Raw genomic sequence first — 25,817 nt, 5'->3', positions numbered from 1 at the left:
GGTTCTACAGGGGATACGCTTGAGGTCTGGGAGCCAATCAACCTGGAGCATCTGAAGATCAAGCTGCAGGGGGCGCTGTCCCGGGGGATTCACAGCCTGGCCGTGGTTCTTATGCACTCGTACACGTGAGTGGGGGACTGCAGGGGGCGCTGTCCTAGGGGGATTAATTCAGTCACAACCTGTTCAAAATACATTAATTTATCATTACTGTGAAGATATTGTAATCTCATTCCCTACATCGGTCTAGATATTAAGATTTGGAATCAAACATTCTAGAATGTATAATGGTACTTTAACGCTTTTTGAAAGTGATGCTTTTATAGCAGCATCTATTGGTGTTAGATACCATTTATTGCAGTTGTATCTAACATACAATAGGTTCCATTTATCAGATAGACGTGGTTATTCAACCAGTATTTCACCTGTCAGCTTTAGAAATGTGGAGTCCCTCGTTCCTGTTCATTAATTTATTTATTTATAATATGTGATCTTGTTCTCAGGCAGATTTTTTGAAAGTTCTTTTATAGAAACAAGCCTAAATGAATAATAATCTGAAGATTTTTTTAAATAAAAAAATAAAATTTTCTGTAGAATTGTCATCTTAAACACAGAATTTCAGGGCTCCTTGCTAGGTTCTCCTAAGTTCCTCTCCCATTTACTGTAAAACTAGATTTAGTTACTCAAGTTCTATCAAACTTATCCTCAACCTCCAGGGAAAGGACAGAGAATGTGGTTAATTAGTGGTTCCCTAGTGGATCAAACCCACCGATCTCCTTGTACCATCACTGACTCATCTACCGAACATAAATCTGACCTGTTCTTGATGAATTATAAATGGTGTCATTGGCGTTATTATTGCAGCTATAACTTTGCCGCCCTCTTTATCTTCTGTATCCAACGACAAAATGGGGCAGTTTCTTTGGTCACTGTAGATATAGCAAATTTATTTTTGGGAAGCTAGAATTATCCATTACTTTATTAAGTAACTAAGTCGGGTATGGGATCAGATTATCTATCAGTATTTAATAATATAGATTATTGAACCCATATAACCCAGAAAATATATTAACCTTATCAATAGCTGCCTCCATTTCTTCTAAGCTGATTAGACTTGTGCTATAACTAGCTCCAAGTCATAATAAGAAGAATAGAAAGTCACATTCAGGGCCCAACCAGTGAGTATAGCTATTGTTCCTCATGTCGAAATAGATGACTATTTTGAGGTCCGCTTATACTGTGCAGGACAACGAACCACAGACGTATAATTGTCCATGAATATATCGCCCTCAGGTGGTCATCACACGAACAACAAGTAGGAGAACTGGCGCGTTCCATGGGGTTCACCCATGTATCACTCTCTTCAGAGGTAATGCCAATGATCCGCATGGTGCCCAGGGGGTACACAGCATGTGCCGATGCTTACCTCACCCCGTGTATACAGAGATATCTGGACGGGTTCCGCAGCGGCTTTCAGAACCACCTTAAGGTGAGACACGGGATATATTATATCACTTGTATTAATTAATGACCAGATAATAAGGCTAACGGCTGTTTAGAAAGCTTCTAGAACCTAACTGGTAGAGATCTTCACCTATAGCAGCCGCCTTCCCCATAGAACTGGTTTGTTTGGAGGTACTCGGATGCCCTCAGGACTTTGCTCTATAGTAGTAGAAGATTATCACAAACAAACCGCAGAGCAAAGTAGAGGAAACCGTAATACTGAAGGCAGGTATCAGGAGCAGGTCAAAGGGCGTGGAGAACGATAAACAGGCCAAAAGGTCGAGGCAGGTAGTAAACGTGGAAATCTAAGATACTGGCAAAGGTCAAGGGGCACAAGAATTCTAGCGAGGTCCAAGGAAATGCCAAAGGTCACAATGGGCAATTAGATTGGGAATAACAAGATGAACAGTGGAACAGGAAAGCTGGTCAGCAAGTTCTGTAGGACAGGATGCTATAACCAGCAGGGAGGCTAAACCCTCCCTGCCTTAAATACTCACTTTGTCCAATAGGAGAGCAGGGACACAGGGGACAGAATCAGCCCCAGGAGTAATAATAATTAATTATATCTGCGCACGCACCCGGCTGCTCCCTAATACCGGGACGTGGCGATATGCAGAGAACGTCATGGCTGTTGCGTAGGTGATGGCCGGGACAAGAGGAAGTGACATCTTGTTTGTCATGGTGACGGCTGGGACGCTGAAAGCACTGAGTCGCGGCATCTCGGCACTACCGCATCTTCTAACACCGGCTTGAACTTTTTCCAACCAAATTGTTGACATCCCGCGACCTGCTTTTACTGATCACCTAATTACATCACATCGCACCCTACTGGACAGTGACACTATTACAGTTTCAAACATTGATGCATTTTGCTTCCTTCTCTTGCAGGATTTGCAGGTCCTCTTCATGCGCTCAGACGGGGGGCTGACACCGATGCAAAGCTTTAGTGGGTCTCGCGCCATCCTGTCTGGTCCAGCAGGGGGAGTGGTAGGTTACGCCATTACTACCTATCGTCCTGACAATCCCCAGCCCATTATTGGCTTCGATATGGGAGGTGAGATTGATGATTATTGCCCATGACAGGCAAATTACAGTGTTTAATTTATTGCGGGTTTACAAGATAAAATTATAAATTGAATTCTGTATCGGGATTTTTCTTATCATCACATTAGATTTAGCTAAAATATATGGTATATGTCAAAAATGTTTACTAAATAGCACCTGCCTCACTGATTATAACACATGTTTCCACAGGAATATAGCGACTAAAAATGAAAGATTAGTTGTGTACAGTACATCACCTAATAAGTGGTCATATGCTGCCACCTAGAGGTAGCAAAACAAACTGATAACTTATTTTTTTTTCTCATTACTGAAACCCTATAAGCCTGAATCATTAAGGACAGCAAAGCATAAAAAGGGAGTAACTTTGCACATGGGCAAAACCATGTTGCATTGGAGGGGGAGGTAAATTTAAAATGTGAGGATAAATTTATATTTGGGGTAGGACATGTCCTAGATCAACTTTAAATTTCAGTGTAAAAATAAAGCTATCGAGTATTTCTGTGCTGCATAAATAAACAGCCAGTATTTATCTTATGTGCACAATAATAACCTAATTTCCACCCCTTGCATTGTGACATGGTTTGAGAACATTTACTCCTTTTTTGCCTTACTTTCCTCATTGTTTCTAAAATGTCGCAGGACTAAACTGTCCATTAAATTACCCAATTTGTATTTGTTTTATGGGTATCTAAGATGTGTTTGACTAGGGGCTGAGCACCTTCTTGTATTCAGACTTCATCTCCTGCTTCTCCATTATGTGCCCAGTTTAATAGCCGATCATCTTCACAGCAATGTGATGTGAGTGTGGTGATAATGTGGGAGTCAGAGACCTGTCGCATCGGGGGATTATATAAGTGAGGACTGAGCTGCATGTGACTGGGCAGTTCCTTGTATACTTACTCCTCTCCCCTCCAAGAGAGGAGGTCAAGTGTCATGTGTGGAGGGAGCATGGTGCTGAGAATTGCGTCATGTTAGCCCACCCGTGTGAGTACAATGTCGAAATCGTGTCATCGTGCTCTGGGGGTTTTGGGCCGAAATGGCGCAATTTTGCAATCTATCACGTCATCGACGTGTCCCTATTGGATGCAGGAGTCTCCTAGACATTCTGCAACTATGGTTTCATGATGTGAGGAGGGGAATGGAGTCAGCAGGAAGCCACAGACTGAGAGTTATATAGTGAAAGGAGCAGGGTCCTCCAGCAGCACAGAGTATATCTGGAGAAGAGTGATGTGTTAGTGAGGACAGGGCTGCATGTGACAGGGGCAGTGACATGATGTGAGGAGGGGAATGGAGGCAGCAGGAAGCAACAGACTGAGAGTTATATAGTGAAAGGAGCAGGGTCCTCCAGCAGCACAGAGTGTATCAGGAGATGAGTGATGTGTTAGTGAGGACAGGGCTGTATGTGACAGGGGCAGTGACATGATGTGAGGAGGGGAATGAAATGTACAAGTGTTTAAGGCGTCACCAGTTATCTACCTGAATTATAACAACATTGGAAAATCTAAAAGAATACTGTTATTGTTACTATTATTTATGCAGTACATGTATGTAAAGGTCATATATGAAGATTTTTTTTTCTGTTCTATGTCCATATTTTAACACGTGAAGTGCAGAATATATATGACAGCATTTTGTGTCTGGTGAGTACGCTCAGCTCCCCCTCTCTCTCTGTGACAGGGACCTCCACCGACGTCAGCAGATACGCCGGGGAGTACGAGCACGTGTTTGAAGCCACCACAGCCGGGATCAGTATACAGGCCCCACAGCTGGATGTCAACACCGTGGCTGCAGGAGGGGGGTCCATGCTCTTCTTAAGGTGGGCTTTACGACAGAACTTGGATGAGGGGTCTAACTACAGTCAGATAGTGGTGGGATGCTTCATCCAGCAAGTATTATGGATATTATAATTCCATGATGGAGAATGAAGATCTCGTCCAATCATAATGTTTATAGCTGGAATATTTTGTACATAAACAGTTGTTGTATAAAGTGATTATAGTTGTATTTTGCTTTCAATAGTGGAACATATTTAGGGTGCACTCAGTAGGACTGAGAACGCTGTTGACAAGATGTACATAACACTGAGGACTCAGCCTTATATATATATATATATATATATATATATATATATATATATATATATATATAATAATTCTAGTAATGTAATGTTTGCAGGTCAGGCTTGTTTGTGGTTGGACCAGAGTCTGCGGGGGCCCATCCCGGCCCTGCTTGTTACAGGAAAGGTAACGTAATGGTGATAAGTGTGTCCACTAATATGACATTGTGTCACTCTGTAACTCTAATACCGACCTACAGTATGAACCTGTAAATTAACGAGATGTGTCTGAGGTTTGCATTATAAACGTAGATCAGTTTCTCAAATAAAAATGTAAAAATGGAACATAAATAAATGCTATTTTCACAGATTAAATGTTTGTAGTGATATAAATATGTGATGCAATAATAGTATTTTGATACTTGCGTTTCTTTGCAGTGCTTTTCTCTCAGATTACTAAGCTGAGAACAGAATTTAGAAGTTTAGGATTTCCGCCTAGTTTAAGCATTAGTGTTTTCAAGTTGATAATGTTTTGTGTGTCTTGACCTTATATGTGACTTGTATGAAAAGTCTGTGACCTTGACACAGATTGCTTTCTATTGCAGGAGGACCACTTACCGTGACAGACGCCAATCTCTGCCTGGGCCGTCTCCTTCCAGACTACTTTCCGCGGATCTTCGGCCCCTCCGAGGACCAACCTCTCTCCAAGGAAGACACAACACGCATGTTCCAGGATCTGACTTCTGAGATTAACCGATTTCAGTCTGGCCGGCCGGGGAGCGAAGGTTCGCTCAGTGCAGAGGAGGTGGCCATGGGTTTCATCAGAGTGGCCAATGAGGCCATGTGTCGGCCAATCAGATCACTCACTCAGGTGCTTTTGCGCATAGTCACACCTGACCCCAATTACCACTTTGTTCTCCCCATGTCATAAAAGGTTCAAACTGGAAGGGACCGAGTGTTTGTGTATTCAGTCTTTGAGTACTAAGACTGGTTCATAGTGGTGATCACTAGAGGTCATGATTGTGTCCACTAGAGGTCCTGATGGTGTCCACTAGATGTCATGATGATGACCACTACACTTCATGATAGTGTCCACTAGAGTTCAGGATGATGTCCACTAGAGTTCAGTATGATGTCCACTAGAGTTCAAGATGGTGTCCACTAGAGATCATGATGATGACCATTGGAGGTCATGATGATGACCACTGGAGGTCATGATGATGACCACTGGAGGTCATGATAATGACCACTGGAGGTCAGGATGGTGACCACTGGAGATCAGGATGGTGACCACTGGAGATAATGATGGTGGCCACTAGAGGTCATGATGGTGGCCAAGTAGAGGCCACATAGCAAAACTTCAGCTTCCCATTATTTATACACAGGAAGGATCCTCAATCCTTATTACAAGAAATGCACAATGGATGTGGATGAAAACCACCCTGTTTACTGATCCCTTCAACTACTTCTTACATTATTTCTTTACAATATATATTTAATTTGCTTCACATCCTGATTTACAATGTTATTTGATTTATCTTTTGTTTTTGCGGCTGATCTTCTACAGGCTAAAGGTCACGACACGTCCCGCCATGTGTTAGCGTGTTTCGGAGGTGCCGGGGGTCAGCACGCCTGCGCCATCGCCCGCTCTCTGGGCATGAAGACTGTGTTCATCCACAAGTAAGTCCGATATTGCGGAGGAATCATTTTATCACCTGGAGATAAAGGCGTCTGCTTACTAGAAGTGACTGGGTATTATTGCTTTTAATATAAATATTCTTGCCTGTCATGTGTGAATTCTATATCCCCATGTTACTACCTATTTCTCATAGACATTTTACTTGACTTTTCTCTGCTATTTGCTTATTGGCTTCTTTTCTATTGGTGCTTCCTGAATAATGCCAGTGACCTCTGTTTACAAATGATATGAGAGGGGCAGATTGAGCAGACATTCTGGTAGCTTGAAAACAAAGTTTTACCATGTCAATGTAGCTTTACAGAAAATGTGATAACATCTGTTCTTTTCTGTGTTACACCAGCCTGAAAGAAAAAATCTGATTTTAAGTGGTGACGACAGGTCCATATCAGTGCATAAAACTAACCCTTGTCCTGTACTTATCCAGGTATGGCGGTATCCTGTCTGCGTACGGCATGGCGCTGGCAGACGTGGTACATGAGGCTCAGGAGCCATGTTCTGTGGTGTATAACACAGATTCCTTCCCTCTCCTAGAGGAACGTATTGTAGCCCTGCAGAGACAATGTGTGGAGAGGCTCCAGCAGCAGGGATTTCACCGGTGAGGAGCTCCGTACATATATCTCTACATATGTGAAATATAATGTCAGTGTGTGTATGCAGATTAAGGGCAGCTGATAGTTATGAAGGCCTATTGTGAGCAGTGCCATGCTGCTGAAAGGGGTGTGGCTAGCACTGTGGAGGGAGTGGCTAGCACTGTGGAGGGAGTGGTTAGCACTATGAAAGGCGTGGCTAATGTTTAAAAATCAATGCCACCTTTCCACCACTTCCATCTCCCTCTCCACTCGCCTCTGCGCAGCATGTAAGGGAAGTGAAGGTTAGAAATACCTCCCATCTGTCTCTCAAACTGGGACAAGTTTCTGGCTGAGCAGGACAGTTCCTCGAAATCGGGACTATCGCGCTGGCTTTGGGACAGCTGGGAGGTGTAACTATGTTACTGCCGGTCAAACAACACAAACATTGTTCTATTATTTATTATACCATGATTTTTATTTGTAAAGTGTTTTAACAGAAACAATTACATGACAATTGCTATTTTTTCCAGTATTCTACAGTGAACAAAGTACAGGATGTAACATGTAGATATAACAAACATATATAAAATGTAACTATGAGACCTGGACATTATATTATACACCTATAATGTAGCACCACCTCTGAGGATGTCCCCCCACTCCCCCAGGACAATGCTGACTCAACTCTACAGGTCATGTTTTCAGGATTTCTGTCTGTAGAAACAGGTGGGAGATTTACTGACCTAGAAAAATATATTAACTCACCTGTGTATGATTAAAGAAATCCTGAAAACATGACCTGCTGGCAGCTCTTGAGGACTGGGTTTAAGCACCTCTGCCCTATATATAAGCAGCGTCATTTTCACATGTTTGCACTGACTTGTCTGAGGTCCGCCAATTAATCATTTGTTGCGTTTGTCCCATTTCTGTATAATTTACCTTTAGTTACAGCTGCTGCAGTTTCTGCTCAGTGTAATGTTAGTAAATACCCCGTATCAGTAGAAGTGATTATTATGAATCCTCCCCTAGGTCGCAGATTGACACTGAGCCGTTCCTACATCTCCGCTATGAGCGTACAGACTGCGCTCTCATGTGCTCGGCGAGGGGATACCCGGGGAACCCGGACTCATGCCGCGCGGGGGACTTTAAGAAGGCGTTTACTGAGAGGTGAGACCGGGGAGGACACATCGGGGGATTGGAGACATATAGGAGTCAGGGAAACACAGGAAAGTCATGTGTATATATAATGTTCTTAGAACAGAGGTGCTGAATGGACATTATCCGGTACATTATATATGTGTGCGTTGTGTGTACATAAACACGTGTGTTACCTTGACCATAGCCTGCGTGGTGCCTAATTGTGTTTTGTTTTTTGTTTTATCTTTTATAAACACTCCCCTTTTACTTTTCACTATATCATATTTGAAATTTTCAACCTCCACAAGATATTTTTTCTTACAAGATTACATGAGCAGGAGGCAAATTCAGCAGCAATCTGGTTGTGTAAAAAGAAAGAAAGGTCATGATAAAACGACAAGAAATGAAGAATATGTACATATTATTTAAATATAATCTCCCATACTCTAAGAATCAGACTTTGAGAGGTAGAGGGTGAGAACATGAACGCGGTAGCCCATAAATCAATAAAGAGATGTCCCGCTATAGGTATATGAAGGAGTTTGGATTCACCATCCCAGCCCGGGGTATTGTAGTGGATGATATCCGTGTACGAGGGACGGGCAGCACCGGTATCCGTTGTGAGAGGAGTATCAAACCAAGCGGTCATCCGGCTCGTGTAGAGAATGTAAGTGAATGTACGCGGCCATTGCCTGGTGCCATTGGCTCTCTGCCAGTGACCACTTTCATTCTCTGCCCCCCCCCCCTCCTCCCCCCCTGTTGCTCTGTGTTTTTCCTCTGTGCATATTCATTCAATCATTTTTTTTTTCAGTGTCCATTCTGTGCCCATTCCCTCCACTCGGTCGGGGCTTGAACCTGTATTTCTGCTCATTGCTCACACACAACACTTAGCTCATTAATCTTCATTGATCTGTACACAGGTGACTAAATGCTACTTTGAGGGAGGATACAAGGACACCAATGTGTATCTTCTGGAAGATCTGTCCTGTGACCACACCATCTCCGGACCCGCCATCATCATTGATAAGAACAGGTGCGGTAGGTCCCAGTAATGGGCTCTGTGTAACATGTTTCCACCCCTCAGTGTCGGTAACTAGCCCTCGGTTAGCCCTTCTGCCTCACAGCGCTGGGGTCATGAGTTCGATTCCCGACCATGGCCTTATCTGTTTGGAGTTTGTATGTTCTCTCCGTGTTTGCGTGGGTTTCCTCCGGGTGCTCTGGTTTCCTCCCACACTCCAATACATACTAGTAGGTTAATTAGCTGCTATTAAATTGACCCTAGTCGGTGTGTCTGTCTGTCTGTCTGTGTGTGTGTGTATATTAGGGAATTTAGACTGTAAGCTCCAATGGGGCAGGGACTGATGTGAGTGAGTTCTATGTACAGCGCTGCGGAATTAGTGGCGCTATATAAATAGCTGCTGATGATGATGATCCTTTTACTGCGCCACTTACTGAAGCTGTATCTTAGCCGTACAAGTTACAGATCTGATTTCCTAACACTCTAGAAAAGGTTTCTGGAATTATTGAAACACAATATTAATCCTCTGAGCGACGTTATCTACAGCACAATACTTTATAGGTTGTAAAATATCTATGAAGCGTTTTCCTCTATAACTGAAACAAGCAGTTTATTGTTTTAAATTTGGGAAGTTCCAGAGGCTAAAAATGATTAAAGAATTATTTTTACTCACAGTGATAATAGGTCAATTGTTTTAAAGGGTTTGTAACTGTGATAATCACCGTTTCTACTTCTCCTCTTTCATCAGACATTTAATGCTGCCCAAACCAACATTGCTGGGTAAATGGAACTTACATCCCCACATTTTTCTCATTCTGGCTGAACCAATATGCAATATGTAGCAGTTAACGTCATGTGTCAAACTCCCATTGTCCCATAGATTATAAGCTTGCGAGCAGGACGCTCTTAAACCTCTGTCTGACTTGTTTTATTACTGTATATGTTTTCAGTGCAGAGTGTTCTACCGCTATATACTTCACCGATAACGAAGCGGTTGTTGAAATGCTTATGTTATAATAAGGACATGTTGGTGTTTTTCAGCACTATACTGGTAGAGCCGGACTGCGCGGCCTCTATTACTGAATACGGAGATGTGCAGATCGTGGTCGGCAGCGGGAAGCAGCAGGTGATCGGACCAGAGCTGGACACGATCCAGTTGTCCATATTCTCCCACCGATTTATGAGCATTGCAGGTCGGGTCCTTGCAGCCTCCTTCATGTATTAGAACACTAATTATCATGGCACTCGGATACATTGTGACACTAACGAAGGAGTGGGGTGCACAACTAATTATCTAAGGCTTATTTTCTTTCAATGCCCAGGGCAGCATCGTCTGTAGACATTATAAGGAAAATGTTAAGTGTTATGAATGTTTTCCAAAAGCTAAACCCTGATATTCTTTTGTCTGACTTTATACACCAAACAGCCACAACATTAAAACCACCTACTTAATATTGTATAGGTCCCCCTCGTGCCGCCAAAACAGCTCTGACCCATCAAGGCATGGACTCCACAAGACCTGTTAAGGTGTCCTGTGGTATCTGGAATTAGGACGTTTGCAGCAAATCCTTTAAGTCCTGTAACTTGCGAGGTGGGGCCTCCGTGGCCCGGACTTGTTTTTCCAGCACATCCCAGAGATGCTCCATCAGATTGAAATCTGGGGAATTTGGAGGCCAAGTTAACACTTTGAACACTTTGTCATGTTCCTCAAACTGCCGTCAGGGAATACCGCTGCCATGAAGGGATGTAGTTGGTCAGCAACAATGTTTAGGTAGGTGGTATGTGTCAAACTGACATCTACATGAATGCCAGGACCCAAGGTTTCCCAGCAGAACATTGCCCAGAGCATCACACTGCCTCCGCCAGCTTGCTGTCTTCCCATAGTGCATCCTGGTGCCATCTCTTCCCCAGGTAAATGACGCTCACGCACCCAACCGTTCACATGATGTAAAAGAGGATTCATCAGACCAGGCCACCTTCCTCCATTGCTCCATGGTCCAGTTCTGTTGCTCACGTGCCCCTTTTAGGCGCTTTTGGTGGCGAACAGCATGGGAATTCTGACTGGTCTGCAGCTGCGTAGCCCCATACGCAGCAAGCTACGATGCACTGTGTGTTCTGACACCTTTCTATCATAGCCAACATTAACTTTTTCAGCAATTTGTGCTACAGTAGCTCATCTGTGGGATTGGACCAGACGGCCTAGCCTTCGCTCCCCACATGCATCAGTGAATCTTGGGCACACATGACCCTGTTGCCTGTTCACCGGTTGCCCATCCTTGGACCACTTTTGGTAGGTACCAACCACTGCATACCGGGAACACCCCACAAGACCTGCTTTTTTGAAGATGCTCTGACCTAATTGTTTAACCATCACAGATTGGCCCTTGTCAAAGTCGCTCAGAACCATACGCTTGTCCATTTTACTTGCTTCCAACACATAAACTTCAAGAACTGACTGTTCATTTGCTGCCTAATATCCCACATCCATGACAGGTGTCATTGTAACAAGATAATCAGTGTTATTCACTTCACTTGTCAGTGGTGTAATGTTGTGGCTGTATGTATCAGATACCACTGACCTGTTGATGTAAATAGGTCTAAGGCTGAATATCTTTCACCTGTATAAAAGCTGAACGAATGACCCTCATTATATCTTCTCTATCTTATCTTCTCTTGACCCATCTTCCTTCTACACAGAACAAATGGGTCGTATCCTGCAGAGAACAGCCATCTCCACCAACATCAAGGAGCGTCTGGACTTCTCCTGTGCTCTGTTTGGTCCTGACGGGGGTTTGGTGTCTAACGCCCCCCACATCCCTGTCCACCTGGGAGCCATGCAGGAGACGGTCCAATTCCAGGTGAGCCCAGGTCCGGGATATACCTGACAATCCCACACATAATTCTGTGTAGTTTTAGGTTTTAACTTAATTTATTTTTAAACCTTGAGCATTTCTTCCCATCGCGGAACATTTCCAACAGATCGGCCAACATTTGGCCTAATATATGCAGGAATTTAATTGAAATACACAAACCCTGATGACGAACAGATAGATTTTAGCATAACAGGAGGTTATTGATGTAATTGTTAATTATTATTTTCTACCATAGATTAAAAACTTGCAGGATGACCTGCAAGAAGGAGATGTTATTCTGAGCAATCACCCTTGTGCCGGAGGCAGTCACCTACCTGACCTCACCGTTATTACCCCAGTAAGTGGCCCCTGTGCGCTCTGTAGTCAGCTCAGAACTGTTGTAGCAGAAAATGTATTTTATTATCTATGCCATATTATTATTACATTATATTGTATATAGTATAGGCCGGGATGTGTTTACCAAACAGACACATGTCTATGGAACCGCTGTTCAAGGGGTAACATAAAAATTGTTTTATGTTCCTTTACTACTTGTCTTTGTTTTGGGCTTTTTGCTTGGTCTTTATTAAAGAATAATTAAATTTGTATACATTATCTATCATAAATCTAATATTTGCCTAATAAAATGTGCCTGTGCTTTTATTCTAAAGACCCCATAAATACTGTTTGCAGTAGCTTCTTCATGATGAAGGGAGGGAGGGGGCAATAAGCTTCAACTCCCATCAGCCATCATTAGATGCAGGCGTCCAATAGCAGCACTAAACTCCCCTGTGACATAATCACCAAGTAGTCTTTAGCATGGTTGCAGAGAGCTAACCTCTGCAGAGAAAATACAAGATGCAGATTGATGAAGTGGGTCATACAGTCCCAAGACTGCATAGAGTGTCTGTTACCCAGAGCCACCAACATAAACTATATTGCTACCAGCAGAGCAGGCATTGTTGTGTCTTCTAAATTAAATATAAAAGGGACCTTATTGTATTAAAAAATATGTATGTTTGGGTTGATTATATTTGCTGGAAGATGCTAGTTTCTAACTGGACATATCCTTTCAAACCATTGGTGTTGGATAGAGGGACATCAGCATCTGGGTGCACAACTAATTATTTAAGGCATATTTAGGTACATTGCCCAGGGCAGTGCCCACTCTGTCCACGTCCCTGAATACAGAAGTCCCCAGCTATCTGCCTATAGATGGTGGAGATGTGTGTGAGGCAGAAGGTTGAACATTGTAGGGAAAACTAAGTGTTCTGGATGTATTCCAAGAGTTCATGTATCAAACCCTGGTGTTCTGTGGTCTGACGTTCTATGTACTGGACACCGCAGACCAGTTAATGTAAGAAGGACCGAGGCTGGGTCCTTTCACCTGTATAATAGTAGACTGAATGACCTGCTTGCGTTCCATCATCATATCTTATCTTGACTATATAGTGTCCTCCCAGACATGTTACACTGAACACAGTGTAATACACATCTCTGTAAATAAACCTCTTTCTCTGTTATCCTGCAGGTGTTTCGGGTAGAGGCCCCACGTCCGGTGTTCTTTGTGGCATCCCGTGGGCACCATGCTGACATTGGTGGTATTACACCAGGCTCCATGCCACCTCATTCCAAGTCCTTGAAAGAGGAAGGAGCCGTCTTCACGTCCTTCAAACTGGTGAAAGAGGGAGTGTTCCAAGAGGAAGGTGAGTGAGGCTGTGGACGGAGGTTGGTAATGATATAAAGTACTATATACACAATAAAATATTACCTTTAGGGACTCCGTGGTCCTTCATTTCCCCTGATAGGAAACTGTCTACTGTAAATTAGGAAACTGATGTCTCCAGTAGTTACTTTTACTATTTTGTCTACAAAGCTCTTTAGATGTAAAGAATCACTAAACCTAAAATACAGATTCCTTTCTATATAGAGTGACATAACAGTGATTGTATAATTTATATGTAAATATTCCCATACACTGAGGGGTAAAGGGAATAGCTAGACATGCAGCAGACCAGATGTCACTATCCACTAATATCCTGTATACATCCTGCAATGTTGGTAGGATATATACAGAAATACATTTGGGTGCAGCTCTAGCGATCTGCCAGGACTGCACTGGGCGTCCCCTGCTGCCACTTGTAATTGTGGCTCTCTCGATCATTGACCCAAAACATTCTCCTTCCTGCCTTACCTGGAGGAATCCCGAGTCACATCTTGGTAGGAGACACATGGAGCCCGTCACTGATGGCGTAATATTCCCGACAGAGAACTGCCGCACCACTTCATGCCCCTTAGGTAGCTAGGTGATCTGCCGCTCTCCTCATGCCATCCGCTTCTGTCAAGCTGTTATTTCTGTGATTCGGGGCAGTGTTGGAGAGCTGGAATCTTGTATAAGCTCACCGTCCCGAGCATGTGGAAGTGAGGGCAGTCATTGTATAGACCGCTGGGACCCTTCCCATAGGGGCCAAATTATGGGCTGCAAATCAGGGAAATGTAATTGCATTCTCTCACCTGCTAACCCGTTATATTATTATTTTGGCTGGTTATAGGTAGGAGACACTGTACCTTGCATACTAATCTGGCATGGTGTCCCCATAACTATACCTAGCAACTTGGGGAATCGGTAGAATATGCAGTCATGTGCGCACGGGATGAGGGCATAGTCATGCACCACCAAAGATCTCTTTTGAGTGCCGGTCTGCTCCCGGACCCCTTGCAAACCGCCCTTTATTTCCATTAGCATGGGTGACTGAATTCACTGCAGCTGTGTGTGGGTGGGACAGAGCCCTTAAATGAACACTGTGCCACCTAAATCGGATAGTTTGGACGTGTGCCCATAACCCACATTGTCCACTGGGGGTCACTGTTGTAACCAGGATTCTTTCCCACAGTGTCTATATGCTTTTATCCCCTCCACTACTAAGGACAAGCGAGACTCCTACAGAAATTCTGCTAAGGAAAGTCCCACTCATCCTCAGCGAGGCATTGGGTTCAGAGTCACCAGTCAAGTGCCACAGGTTTAGTTAGAACTTCTTCAGGGCACCATAAGGAAAAGCGGTGGAGCATGATAGCATCACGGAGTGTCTGGCCCACACCCACTACTCCAGAAAATAACAGAGCCTCATTCTCCATCATCCTGGCTCCTACATGCAAGAGGTGCCCTCATTGGAAAGTGGAGAGTCACAGCTTTCAGACAGTGGTGCCTCTTGGTAGATACATTGTCTGTCATAGACAAAAAGCCTAGGGATGGGGAGACTCTAAGAGCCTTGATCATCCCGGTATTGGTTCATCACTTGAAAGAGTAGATCCCCTCTTTCAAATAATATTTATTGTTTGTCTGGTGATCCCCAGGCAAAATAGTGCAATATGTATAGTAAAATAGCAAAACAAATCCCAAAAAGTGCTAAATGCTTATGTCGTCCTGTTACCTCCTCAATCTGCACATTTGTTACTATTTTTTTAGAAGACTATCAGCTGTTGAGCAAGGTGCTCACTAGTTGACATTTTGTATGAAAAAAGCTAATTTTTTTTCCCCACCATCGGACAACGTTCAGGTAACTACTGTGTTTTTCAGTCTTCTGATATAGAGATAGGTGTCAGCTAATTTGATGCGGTGAGATGTCTGCTTTCTATGCCTTGTTAGTGTAGCCGTATAACACATTTCATGCATTATATGCAAAATATATTAAATGCTGATCTAGGAAGTCTGCCTGCATAGAAAAATCTTTCCCTTATTTCCAGTTTCTCCTACAGCCTTATTTACCTATATTTGTGAATGATATAAGTAGACTTTTTGGATACCATTAAATCTAAGCTAGAATTTGGGTTAATTTATAAAGTACTTGTTTACACATTTTAAATGACTGCAGCCCCCTGCTCTTCATGATCTTGTTTTTATATAGAATGTAAGCGTGGTTACCCTGTATATTTCTCTTACATGTAGAACATGTCTTGACGTGTAACTCCCTACTGATGACATGTATGTTCCTAATGATGTGTGTCTGCCTACTGATGACCTCTGTGTCCCTACTGATGACCTCTGTGTCCCTACTGATAACCTCTGTGTCCCTACTGATGACTTCTATGTCCCTACTGATGCCCTCTATGTCCCGACTGATGACCTCTGTGTCCCTATTGATGACCTCTGTGTCCCTACTGATGACCTCTATGTCCTCTCACAGCTGTCACCGAGTCTCTGATGGCCCCGGGTCTAATCCCTGGCAGCAGCGGGACACGTAATCTCCACGACAATATATCTGACTTGCGAGCACAGGTGGCAGCCAATCAGAAGGGCATCCAGCTGGTGAACGAGTTAATTGATGTCTACGGGCTGGAGGTGGTACAGGCCTACATGGCCCATATCCAGGTGACCGTTGTCCGTCATTGGTCTTTGCTGTGGACACACTGCAGTTGGTGACATTGTATACACCACAAATATTAATTTTCGGGGATTCAAAAACTGTAACCGTTCATACTCCACATACTTTCTTATGGTTACAGCAAAACTTGCTTTAAGCATTTACTTACATTTTATGAGTTTTCTATATGTAGATGAGTCTGTTCTAGGTTACTATAGCTATTAGATAACGTCATTTGGGGAGCGATCCCGGCAACATATTGCCAGGAAGTCAAATCCGGTGGTCTTTTATTATTTTATTAACTAAATGTAACTGTTTTATGGTTTTGGTGTAGTAGGCGGGCGTATCACATGACTTACATTTGACATGTGACACCTCGCACGATTGGGGTTTCTCCTACTCAGGCTAACGCAGAGGTGGCGGTGAGGGACATGCTGCGGGAGTTTGCGGAGCAATGGGAGCGTCAGACAGGAGCGCTGGAGGTGGAGTCTGTGGATTACATGGATGATGGATCACCAATCAAGCTGAAGGTGCAGATTAACAAGGAAGAGGTAACACAATCACCTTTTTAAACTGGGCTGTACTATGCACAAAGGTTTTAGCTGGGATTATTAAACCAATTAACACACTAAACCTAGAACAGATTGGAGGAAAGGCGATGGTCATTCGCCGAGCGCAGGGAACGGGCGTGAGTGTGATTGGAGAGGAGATTAAGGAGGAGATATATGGGGCAGTGGAGTGGGAGAGGGCCTTGTAGGTGAGGGTAAGGAGTTTGGAAAGGATTCTGTAGGGGTAAGGGAGCCAGTGTAAGGCAAGGCAGAGCGGGAAGGCAGAGGAGGAGGAGCGGCATGAAAGGAAGATAAGACGCGCTGCTGCTTTGAGTATAGAAGTGGGTGAAGTAGGGGAGGTCGGTGAGGAGAAGGTTACAGTAGTCAAGACGGGAAATGAAGAGTGCATGGATACTTGTTTTAGTGGCATCCTGAGATAGGAAAGGCCGGATGTGGGCGTTGTTGCGAAGTTGAAAGCGACAGAATTGGGCAAGGAATTGAATGTGGGGGGGCAAAAGACAGGGAGGCGTCAAGGGTGACGCCCAGGCAGCGGAGTTGGAGGACAGAAGAGATGGTGGTATTGTTAACAATGTTGGAGAGATTTATATGGGAAAAGGATTTAAATGAAAACACACAGGAGCAACGTTAATCTAAAATACCTTTAATGCATAAAAATGTAATATCACAGTTACAGGGTAATTAACAGTAATGAGATCCAATAGACGGCAGATGATAGTCCTTAGGGAATCAAGTGATAGTCCAAATCCCTGCATTACACTCCCAGGAAAGCAGTTTTGCTGTGAGATTATCTTGCTGGCAGATGCTGATAACAATTATTCTTCAGGTGATTTAGACATGAAGGCTGCCAATTCATAAGAACAAAAATTACTGTATCATCTGTCCTATACAAAAATGAGACTTGCGTACATTTATCACTATGCATAACTTCGTATTTTGAGGTGCGTGTATCTTGCTCGTGCACCCCCTTGCACTTGGAGAGGTGGATCCAGAGCATTAAGGTTTAAGTTCCGTACAGCAAAGGTGTGATTTTGATTTACATGTCTCTTTAACAGACGCCATTTAGGAGGTGTATATTTATGTGTCCCACAGACCTGATGCAAGTTTGCGAACTGATTATGAACGCATTTTCGCAGTGGATGCATCTACCCTGTAGATTGAAAGCCTTAAGATATGTGCAACTCAAAATATAGCTGCAGAAACCTAAGTGCAAGGTCACATTTTTGTTCTACACAAGAGATGCATTTTTGCATTTAACCTAAGTGAATTCCCTATGTCTGTTTTATGGACATGCTGCTATTATTGTGGCAAGAGGTCGCTGGGAAGAGGAGCAAACTTCTGCTGCTGATGGTGAGCGCTGAAACTAACCAGCAAAATCCTGTTGACTGGTGTCCGTCCACTACATTGTGCGACCTCAGGCTGTAACCAGAGATTATGGCACCTTATCCAATAACATGACGCATTTCGCCCCATACAAAATGTTCTGCTTCTGAACCTCCCGCATACTCCCACTTTTGCATCTGCCACAGCTGAGTTAATTAATGTAAAAACACCCTTCTCATCAATTAATTCAGCCTGGAGGAAGGTTATACTGTCGCTCATTGGCTATATTAACCTGTGTCAACTCTATACTTACAGGGCAGCGCTGTGTTTGATTTTACTGGCTCTGGGCATGAAGTATTTGGAAACTCTAATGCCCCTCGTGCAATCACCCTCTCTGCCCTGATTTACTGCCTACGCTGCATGGTCGGCCAAGATATTCCCCTGAATCAGGTAGGTTTCAAACTCTTCTCTGTATTAACAAAAAAAATAAATGGAGAAAAAACTCTCCAATATATCACCTTCAATATGTTGTGTAATCTCTTCAGGGGTGCCTGGTGCCCATCCAAGTTATTATTCCCAAAGGATCTATCCTGGATCCCTCTCCTGATGCTGCTGTTGTTGGGGGCAATGTACTAACGTCACAGAGAATTGTAGATGTCATCTTCAAGGCCTTTCAAGTCTGTGCAGCCTCACAGGTGAGACAAACGTAAAGCTGTGTGAATATGGACACGTGTAGAACAGTGACTTTGTTTACCAGATAGACTAACTAGGCTCATGCCTAAGGTAGCTCTGGTCAGGGTGGTAGCATAAAGGCGTATCCTGAACATTTGCCATCTTACTGTGGAAGTGAGAGAACGTGTCTGTGTGTCATGAGCTTCAGTCTCCTACTTGTGGCCTTCAGTAATTCAGATCTAGGGGACAACTTCTGAGCCATTCCTCAACCTACTCCATGCAATTGGGGTCAAGGTAGAAAAAAAAAAACCTCAAGATCCAAGTGGAGCAGGGAGAACCTGCATGGGAACCTGTGGTACTCATATCCCTGATGATGGACAGCCCGACATGAGTTACCCCGACATTTTCAGTGTGAAGTGTGGGATCCCCGACATAGTGTTCATATAGACTCTTTAAAAAAATGACTCCTAATAATTCCGAAGCTTTAACATGCAGGCAGCAGGAAATGACGTTACTTTCAACACCGATACTAATCTTCCTGCACTTAAAGGCGCAATGGAAACAGGAACCACCTCTACAATGTTTTGTAGGAAGGCTTCTATAATACAGAGGCTTTGCCTGTTTCTATTGCGCCTTTAAGTGCAGGAAGATTAGTGTCGGTGTTGAAAGTAACGTCATTTCCTGCTGCCTGCATGTTAAAGCTTCGGAATTATTAGGAGTCATTTTTTTAAAGAGTCTATATGAACACTATGTCGGGGATCCCACACTTCACACTGAAAATGTCTGGGTAACTTATGTTAGGCTGTCCGTCATCGGGTTTTAGTACGCAACCCAGGGGAACCTTCCTGTCTCCCCTATTAGAAGAAGGGGTTGGTGTCCAAAGGGTGGCTCATAAAAGCAACAATCAAAGAAGATGACAAGACAAAGGATCAGCCAATGCAGCATTGAGCTTCCACCTGACCTTGGAAAAAGAATCCCGCAGCCAAGTGCTGATAACAACCTCAGTGATCCAGGGGATGAAGAGCAAGGTAAGGATCTGAATTTTTGATGCCTACACCAGGTGATCCTGGATTTGTGGAGTTTGTAGCCTGATAAACCAGGTTATCACAGTAGAGAAAAATTAATTACGGAAGAGGAAAGCAGAATGCAATAAGGCACAGTAGAGATAGAGAAATTAATAAATAATGGAAAGGATTTGGATCACCGCTGGGGTGAACAATTCTCCATTTATTTCCTAAATTCTTGGCGAATAGCAAATTAATTTGCCTTTTTCAAATCTCTGAACTTCACTTGAATTTCTGTGTCGTCTGCATCACTTTGGCCACCTCTACTCCTGAGCACCTGCTTGGAGCCAGGGGGTCCATATGGGCACATGATATGCTAGTGTGTGTGTTGTATGTGTGTAAAGTATCTGTGTGTACTTAAACACATGGCAGTGTGTGTTACCAGTTTATTTAGTCTGAACTTAATTTTTATCCTAAACCTTGGGGGAGTCTTACACAAAATGTAAAAATTGTAGAGCATTTAAAATCATATGTGTTCTCTGGGGGCCTTCTGCTACTGGTGCCATCGTTGACCAGAATGGGTTATGATGGCTGATGTGAAGCCATGGCTCACGGTTGTCTGATTCTCACTTGAGCGAAGAGACACCTATACAAATGTCCTTTCCTGCAGGGCTGTATGAACAACATCACCTTTGGTAACCAGAACATTTGTTACTATGAGACAGTGGCCGGGGGTGCTGGGGCCGGGCCGCACTGGGATGGGAGAAGCGGGATTCACAGTCACATGACCAACACCCGCATTACAGACCCGGAGATTCTAGAGAAACGGTATGCGTGTGACATGTCAATTGTGCATTACATGTATGATCTTATTATCTATTTATATTGTGCAAAAATATTTCACTGAGATAGGAATGTTTATGAAACACGAAAAATAGTTCAGTCGATATCCTATATTTTGAGGAAGACTTACATAGGTATGGGGACAATGGTGGATCTCTTGGTCTTGTCAATGGTCAATATTAGTCCTAAGTAGAGATTTAACAGGTAATGGCAACAGTAACTTCCATCGTTTTCATTCCAGATTGCAATTTTTTCCGCCAATTCCTTAGTCAATGCTCTAAAGATTTTTCATCATGTTTCCTTTACGTCACTCAGACTTGTTTTTTATCATTATCTTTTTATTGGTTTATAAAGTCCACAGTGACCCAGGAGATATTGATAAAGTAAAAGAATATACAGATCATTATACCCATTATGGATGTGTAAATGTTACAATATAATAGAGTTACTATAGGAGTGAGAACCCTGCTCAAAAGACCTTAAGATCTAAAGGGACAGAAGCAAGAGGTGATGAACATGCACTGTATGGTGTCAGCGGTGGGAAAAGTTCTGGATAAAAAGGGGAGTAATTACAGGGTCACAGTATATGCTTGTTGAAGACATGAGTGTTATTGGAGCATTGAAAGACCTCTATAGACCTCACTTACAAAGAACCACTGCGCCTACATTATCCACCCAACGCATTTCATGGTGCTTTTTAGTCTACATAAACATCACAGTCCAACCTCCTGAAATTAAATTAAAGTTTTGTGTTTTTTTTCCTAAAATACTGCTCGGTGAAACCACATTTACAATATATAGTAAACATGAGTGGGGTCTTGTGGACTGTCTTTAAGCTGTGTTCTCCTTCCACAAAGCAATGAATACTCCTAAAAATGTGCTTACTCTATCTCATTTTAATAAGTTTGATCTGCAAAATAAAATCTTGTTTGTAATATTGGAATGTTAGACCTCCATCCTAAATAACTCTTTCTGTAAGATCTGGGAAGCTTGGGTTCTACACTTTACCTGGGGCTTCTCTTCTCAACATGACCTACTCAGACCAGTGCCTTCCTCTATAATTGTTTTCTTGGATAATCCCCATCCCCATCCCCCGCATTGCGACATCTACTTCCTTCCCACTACCGTCACATCACCCTCCTAAATCTTGCATAAAAGTAGGTTGACCTGACCCACATCAGTTGGCTCATATTACTCTACACACAACTCTATTCTGTATGCCAAGATGTCTAAACATATTGCTGTGTACGGCTGTGCCTTACAATAAATAAACTCTTTGAGCGTCTCTAATTTTAATTCTATTTCTTAAGAGCCGTGCAGCTCAAAGTATAGAAGCCACAACCAGCACCTAGCAATGCAGATGAGGTCCACCTGTCATAGTGGGAACCAACCACAGCCTTGTCAACACAGAGGTGAATTCCCTTAGGCGATCTGGCCTCCCCCTTCTAGAGGAAATCCAGTCCTGTGCTAAATAACACTGGGGCTCTTCCCAACCCCTCTGGCTGGTGTTGGTTGGGGTAATGAGTTAGTAAAACATTTGTTTATAATGTGGAGCTACAAGTCTCAGCAAGTCCTGGAAGCCGCATCCTGTAGTTCCACACTTATGGATATAAACACACTTTTAAACTAAATATCTTCATTAGAAATAAACACTCATTTATTCTCATTTATTTCATTGCGGCTTCGCAAAGAGGATGAGTAGCCAATCGGAGCGGTTTTCTCACACTCCAGCCAATCACAGACAAGCTGCTCTGATTGGCTATTCATGGACAGGCCCCTTTCATTCATTTCACAGCTGAGCTACATCAAAGAACATATAATGGAAGAGATGTTCTGTAGCAGGATACGAAAGTATTGTAAGATAATGAGGATGATAATTGTAGGTAATGGTGAAAATCAAGGTTTAATTCAAGTGTTACACTTCTGTACATAAGATATAGGCTCAGAAGTAGTGACCTTTATGAGAGCGAGACAGAATTCCTGTGAGTCATGTTGGGTAATATTTGCTCCCACTAATAGCTTGTGATAATGACGGAGCTTCTTCTTACAACCAGCGTCCTTTCTCCTCTAGGTACCCAGTGGTTCTGAAAAGCTTTCAGTTGCGCCCGGGGTCCGGAGGTGAGGGAAGGTTCTGCGGAGGTGATGGAGTCATCCGGGAGCTGCTGTTTAGAGAACAGATCATCTTGTCCGTTCTCACTGAACGAAGAGTGTTCCGACCCTACGGCCTCCACGGTGATAGGACCATATCATTGTCCTGCAACGTGTAACGGTCCCGTCACTCACACTCATTTACTCAATATTTTATGTCTCTTTTATTTTAGAGGGATCTCCTGGAGCTGCTGGGCTAAACCTCCTACATCGATGTGATGGGAGAACCATTAATTTGGGAGGGAAGACATCGGTGCCTCTTGAACCTGGGGTAAGAGGGTTGTCTCGTTTACTAAATGGAGTGAAAGGCAGCTGGTTATAAACTATAACTCTAATATTATAAACTATATATGCAAATATCAGGCATTAGTTTGGAATTTGAATATATACTAAGAATTTTTTTAAGAAGATTCCAGTACATCCTGGAGTTATAGGGCCTAACTTAGAGATTGGCGCACTTTTGTGTCCCCCGTATGTACACGTACAAATTCTGTTGCAAAAATTAGGCTCAGCTTGACACCATCAGTTATAAATTTGAAAGTCGAGTTACCCTATTAGTACACAATATAGCGAGGGGTCATATACAATATTCATTAGTAATGAAAATTGTATTTTACATATAAAATGCAGTAAAATCCAAACACCACATCCATCATGAGAATCTTCTTTCCTGCAGTAGTCCAAATGGGTATGACAAATAAGAAATCCTGAATACACTTGTACAACTTGGCATAGTACAGCTGTTATGTTAATGGGTCGCACCATCATCATCTTCACTTCCTCTACCCACCAAAGAAACGCCTCCGAATAAGCGTATCTGGGAATGTATCCAAATTTCATTGGGTCGTGTCTCTAGGGGGAGTGAGGCACCCGTTCTCTCGTAAGCCTAAGATACACTCAAATTTAAATACAGACTAATTTTAGCATGTATGCACAGTACGGGAATGTGTATACTTACATCCCACAAATAGACTAAGTTAGGCCCTTAGCACACAGACACTTGCTACATCTCGAAGCTAATAACAAATACAAATGTTCCAATTTGGCTCAAAGATTATGGCTTTGAACTTGAGAATGTTTAAAAGCCACCTGCCTGAGAATGGAGTCACTTGTTCAGATTACCAGTCTTAAGGATAATGTCTTATTTCCCTCTTATAGGACACATTCACCCTACACACTCCTGGCGGGGGCGGATATGGTGATCACAAAGATGGAGATAATGTACCAATGCGCATCAAGAGTCACAATCGCAGCTTTGCGGAGCGGGGAAGCGTGTTTGATTACCGCATGGCTCAGGAGACTGTGTGACAAAGTGCGCAATAGCTGAGCTTGTGCCTAAATTACATGACCAAGGAAGCTGCAGTATACAGAGGGGGGTCCAGGAGAATAAAGGATTGATGAACAGGTTTCATAAAAGTAGCGACATTCCAAGGACTTGTCTACTATAAACTGTTGTAAAACTGGTCACTGTCTCTCTGTTACATCAGGTTAATAATACCCACTAATACGGATTTGCAGCAGAGATCTTCATTAAGACTCTATGATACGGTTATGAAAACGGCTTAGGTAGCAAAATGGTCTAGAACAAAAAGTATAAATTAAAAAAAACAAAACACATTAGTTATTATAATTGGCCCTCTCAGAAATAGATATTTTTTTTAGGTATAGGTTTGAGTCGCGTGAAATAAACCCGTCATGTATCTCAATCTCTTCTTTCACTGAATCGGAAGGAATAAACATTCCCTGCAAAGTCTATTGTCTTCCACCTCAAAGTACAATTCATTAATTCCCTGAACTGTTGTATTAGTTTTCCCCAAAGAGTTTGCAGAAATTCCCCTAGAGGAGATCATCTTGTTCCCCTACCTGTGAAACTTTGCTTAGTTTGTCTGACTGTCTGTGTGACAAGATCACTTGAACTAAAGTGGAGGGAGCCATTTTGTGAGGTAAACCAATATTTGTGAGAATGCAGCCTATCAATAAACAAGGAACTAGTGGCATTGTGTGCCTCCTGCCTCAGTGGTGGTAATAGTTCCTAGTGAACTGATAGGATAAATATCGGTTCAGGTCAAAATACCTGTCCCCAGGGTAGGTAGATGGGTGTTGTAGGGATGGTGGTGTAACAAAGAGATACAGAAGTCCTGAAATCTTGTCCTACTGTAGATTTGTGGCCTGCAATAAATCACATACACCCTAAGGATGTGATATTTATACTTGGCTCTACTATTGCTAGTGAGTTACGCCTCAGGAATATCGCTAATTCCTAGTGAATTGGTCGGTTCAGTACTTATTCATCCCACAAAATGGCTGCGAACTTTAAAATGATTGTAGGACATTCCAAGTGTCTAAGAACCTGATTGGTTGCTAAGGGCAACACCTCCTCTTTTCTTTTTTAAAATGCTAACAGCGATAATGAAAATGTGTGCTGATATATCTACACGTCCTCATTCTGTAACATCAAATATAATAATAGACACTCATTAAAAAATATTTTGAATTCTATAATTCACTGGATTATTTATTTACTGTTGTTAATTTACGATAACCTGTGAATGTTGGGGATGTAAAAATACCTCTCTGGTCACTGTCTGTTTTTATTATTATTACCATTATCCTTTTCTGGCTATAGCACCAACACATTCCACAGTGTTGTACAATCAGAGAACCTTATTCAGACCTCACAGTCCTTGGCCCAGTCCTAACAGTATGTTTTTGTAGTGTGGGAAGAAACTAGAGGACCGAGAGGAAGCAGACGGTCGGACTGATACAGGGACTGTGACGAATTTTGAACATATTGCAAGACACCAACTCACTGAGACTTTGACGGGAATCTAGTAAAGGGCGACTGTATTCAACAGTTTCATATCAACCAAAATGTCCATGATAACCATCAAATAATCCTTCACCAAACCCCATAATAATTGACCAAAATATATTATTTAACAAATATATTTGTAACACCCCCCTAGTGTTGTTCTAGTAAAACCCTGCACTTCAGTGAATACAG

The 25,817-nt window shown here is 42.8% G+C and overlaps 1 protein-coding gene across 4 annotated transcripts in view; it reads left to right on the top strand.

Annotated features, from left to right (window-relative positions):
* The window catches only part of OPLAH (5-oxoprolinase, ATP-hydrolysing), a 35,063-nt gene extending 9,748 nt beyond the window's left edge, over nt 1–25,315 (top strand). For all 4 annotated transcript variants that reach the window (XM_075211632.1, XM_075211631.1, XM_075211630.1 and 1 more), the window contains 23 exons: nt 2–125; nt 1,291–1,486; nt 2,389–2,554; nt 4,243–4,381; nt 4,741–4,808; nt 5,227–5,492; nt 6,189–6,301; nt 6,745–6,915; nt 7,919–8,056; nt 8,555–8,693; nt 8,947–9,059; nt 10,086–10,237; nt 11,742–11,902; nt 12,153–12,254; nt 13,428–13,602; nt 16,081–16,265; nt 16,662–16,808; nt 18,462–18,596; nt 18,692–18,841; nt 20,493–20,650; nt 22,737–22,897; nt 22,987–23,084; nt 23,972–25,315. In XM_075211632.1, coding sequence (XP_075067733.1) covers nt 2–125; nt 1,291–1,486; nt 2,389–2,554; nt 4,243–4,381; nt 4,741–4,808; nt 5,227–5,492; nt 6,189–6,301; nt 6,745–6,915; nt 7,919–8,056; nt 8,555–8,693; nt 8,947–9,059; nt 10,086–10,237; nt 11,742–11,902; nt 12,153–12,254; nt 13,428–13,602; nt 16,081–16,265; nt 16,662–16,808; nt 18,462–18,596; nt 18,692–18,841; nt 20,493–20,650; nt 22,737–22,897; nt 22,987–23,084; nt 23,972–24,121 — 3,407 coding nt within the window. In that variant the 3' untranslated portion in view covers nt 24,122–25,315. The remainder of the gene's footprint in view (nt 1; nt 126–1,290; nt 1,487–2,388; nt 2,555–4,242; nt 4,382–4,740; nt 4,809–5,226; nt 5,493–6,188; nt 6,302–6,744; nt 6,916–7,918; nt 8,057–8,554; nt 8,694–8,946; nt 9,060–10,085; nt 10,238–11,741; nt 11,903–12,152; nt 12,255–13,427; nt 13,603–16,080; nt 16,266–16,661; nt 16,809–18,461; nt 18,597–18,691; nt 18,842–20,492; nt 20,651–22,736; nt 22,898–22,986; nt 23,085–23,971) is intronic.
* Nucleotides 25,316–25,817: the final 502 nt, after the last annotated feature.

Source organism: Mixophyes fleayi, chromosome 5 (genome assembly GCF_038048845.1).
Source record: "Mixophyes fleayi isolate aMixFle1 chromosome 5, aMixFle1.hap1, whole genome shotgun sequence".
NCBI classification, from domain to species: domain Eukaryota; kingdom Metazoa; phylum Chordata; class Amphibia; order Anura; family Limnodynastidae; genus Mixophyes; species Mixophyes fleayi.
This window is presented reverse-complemented; position numbering and strand designations above follow the sequence as displayed.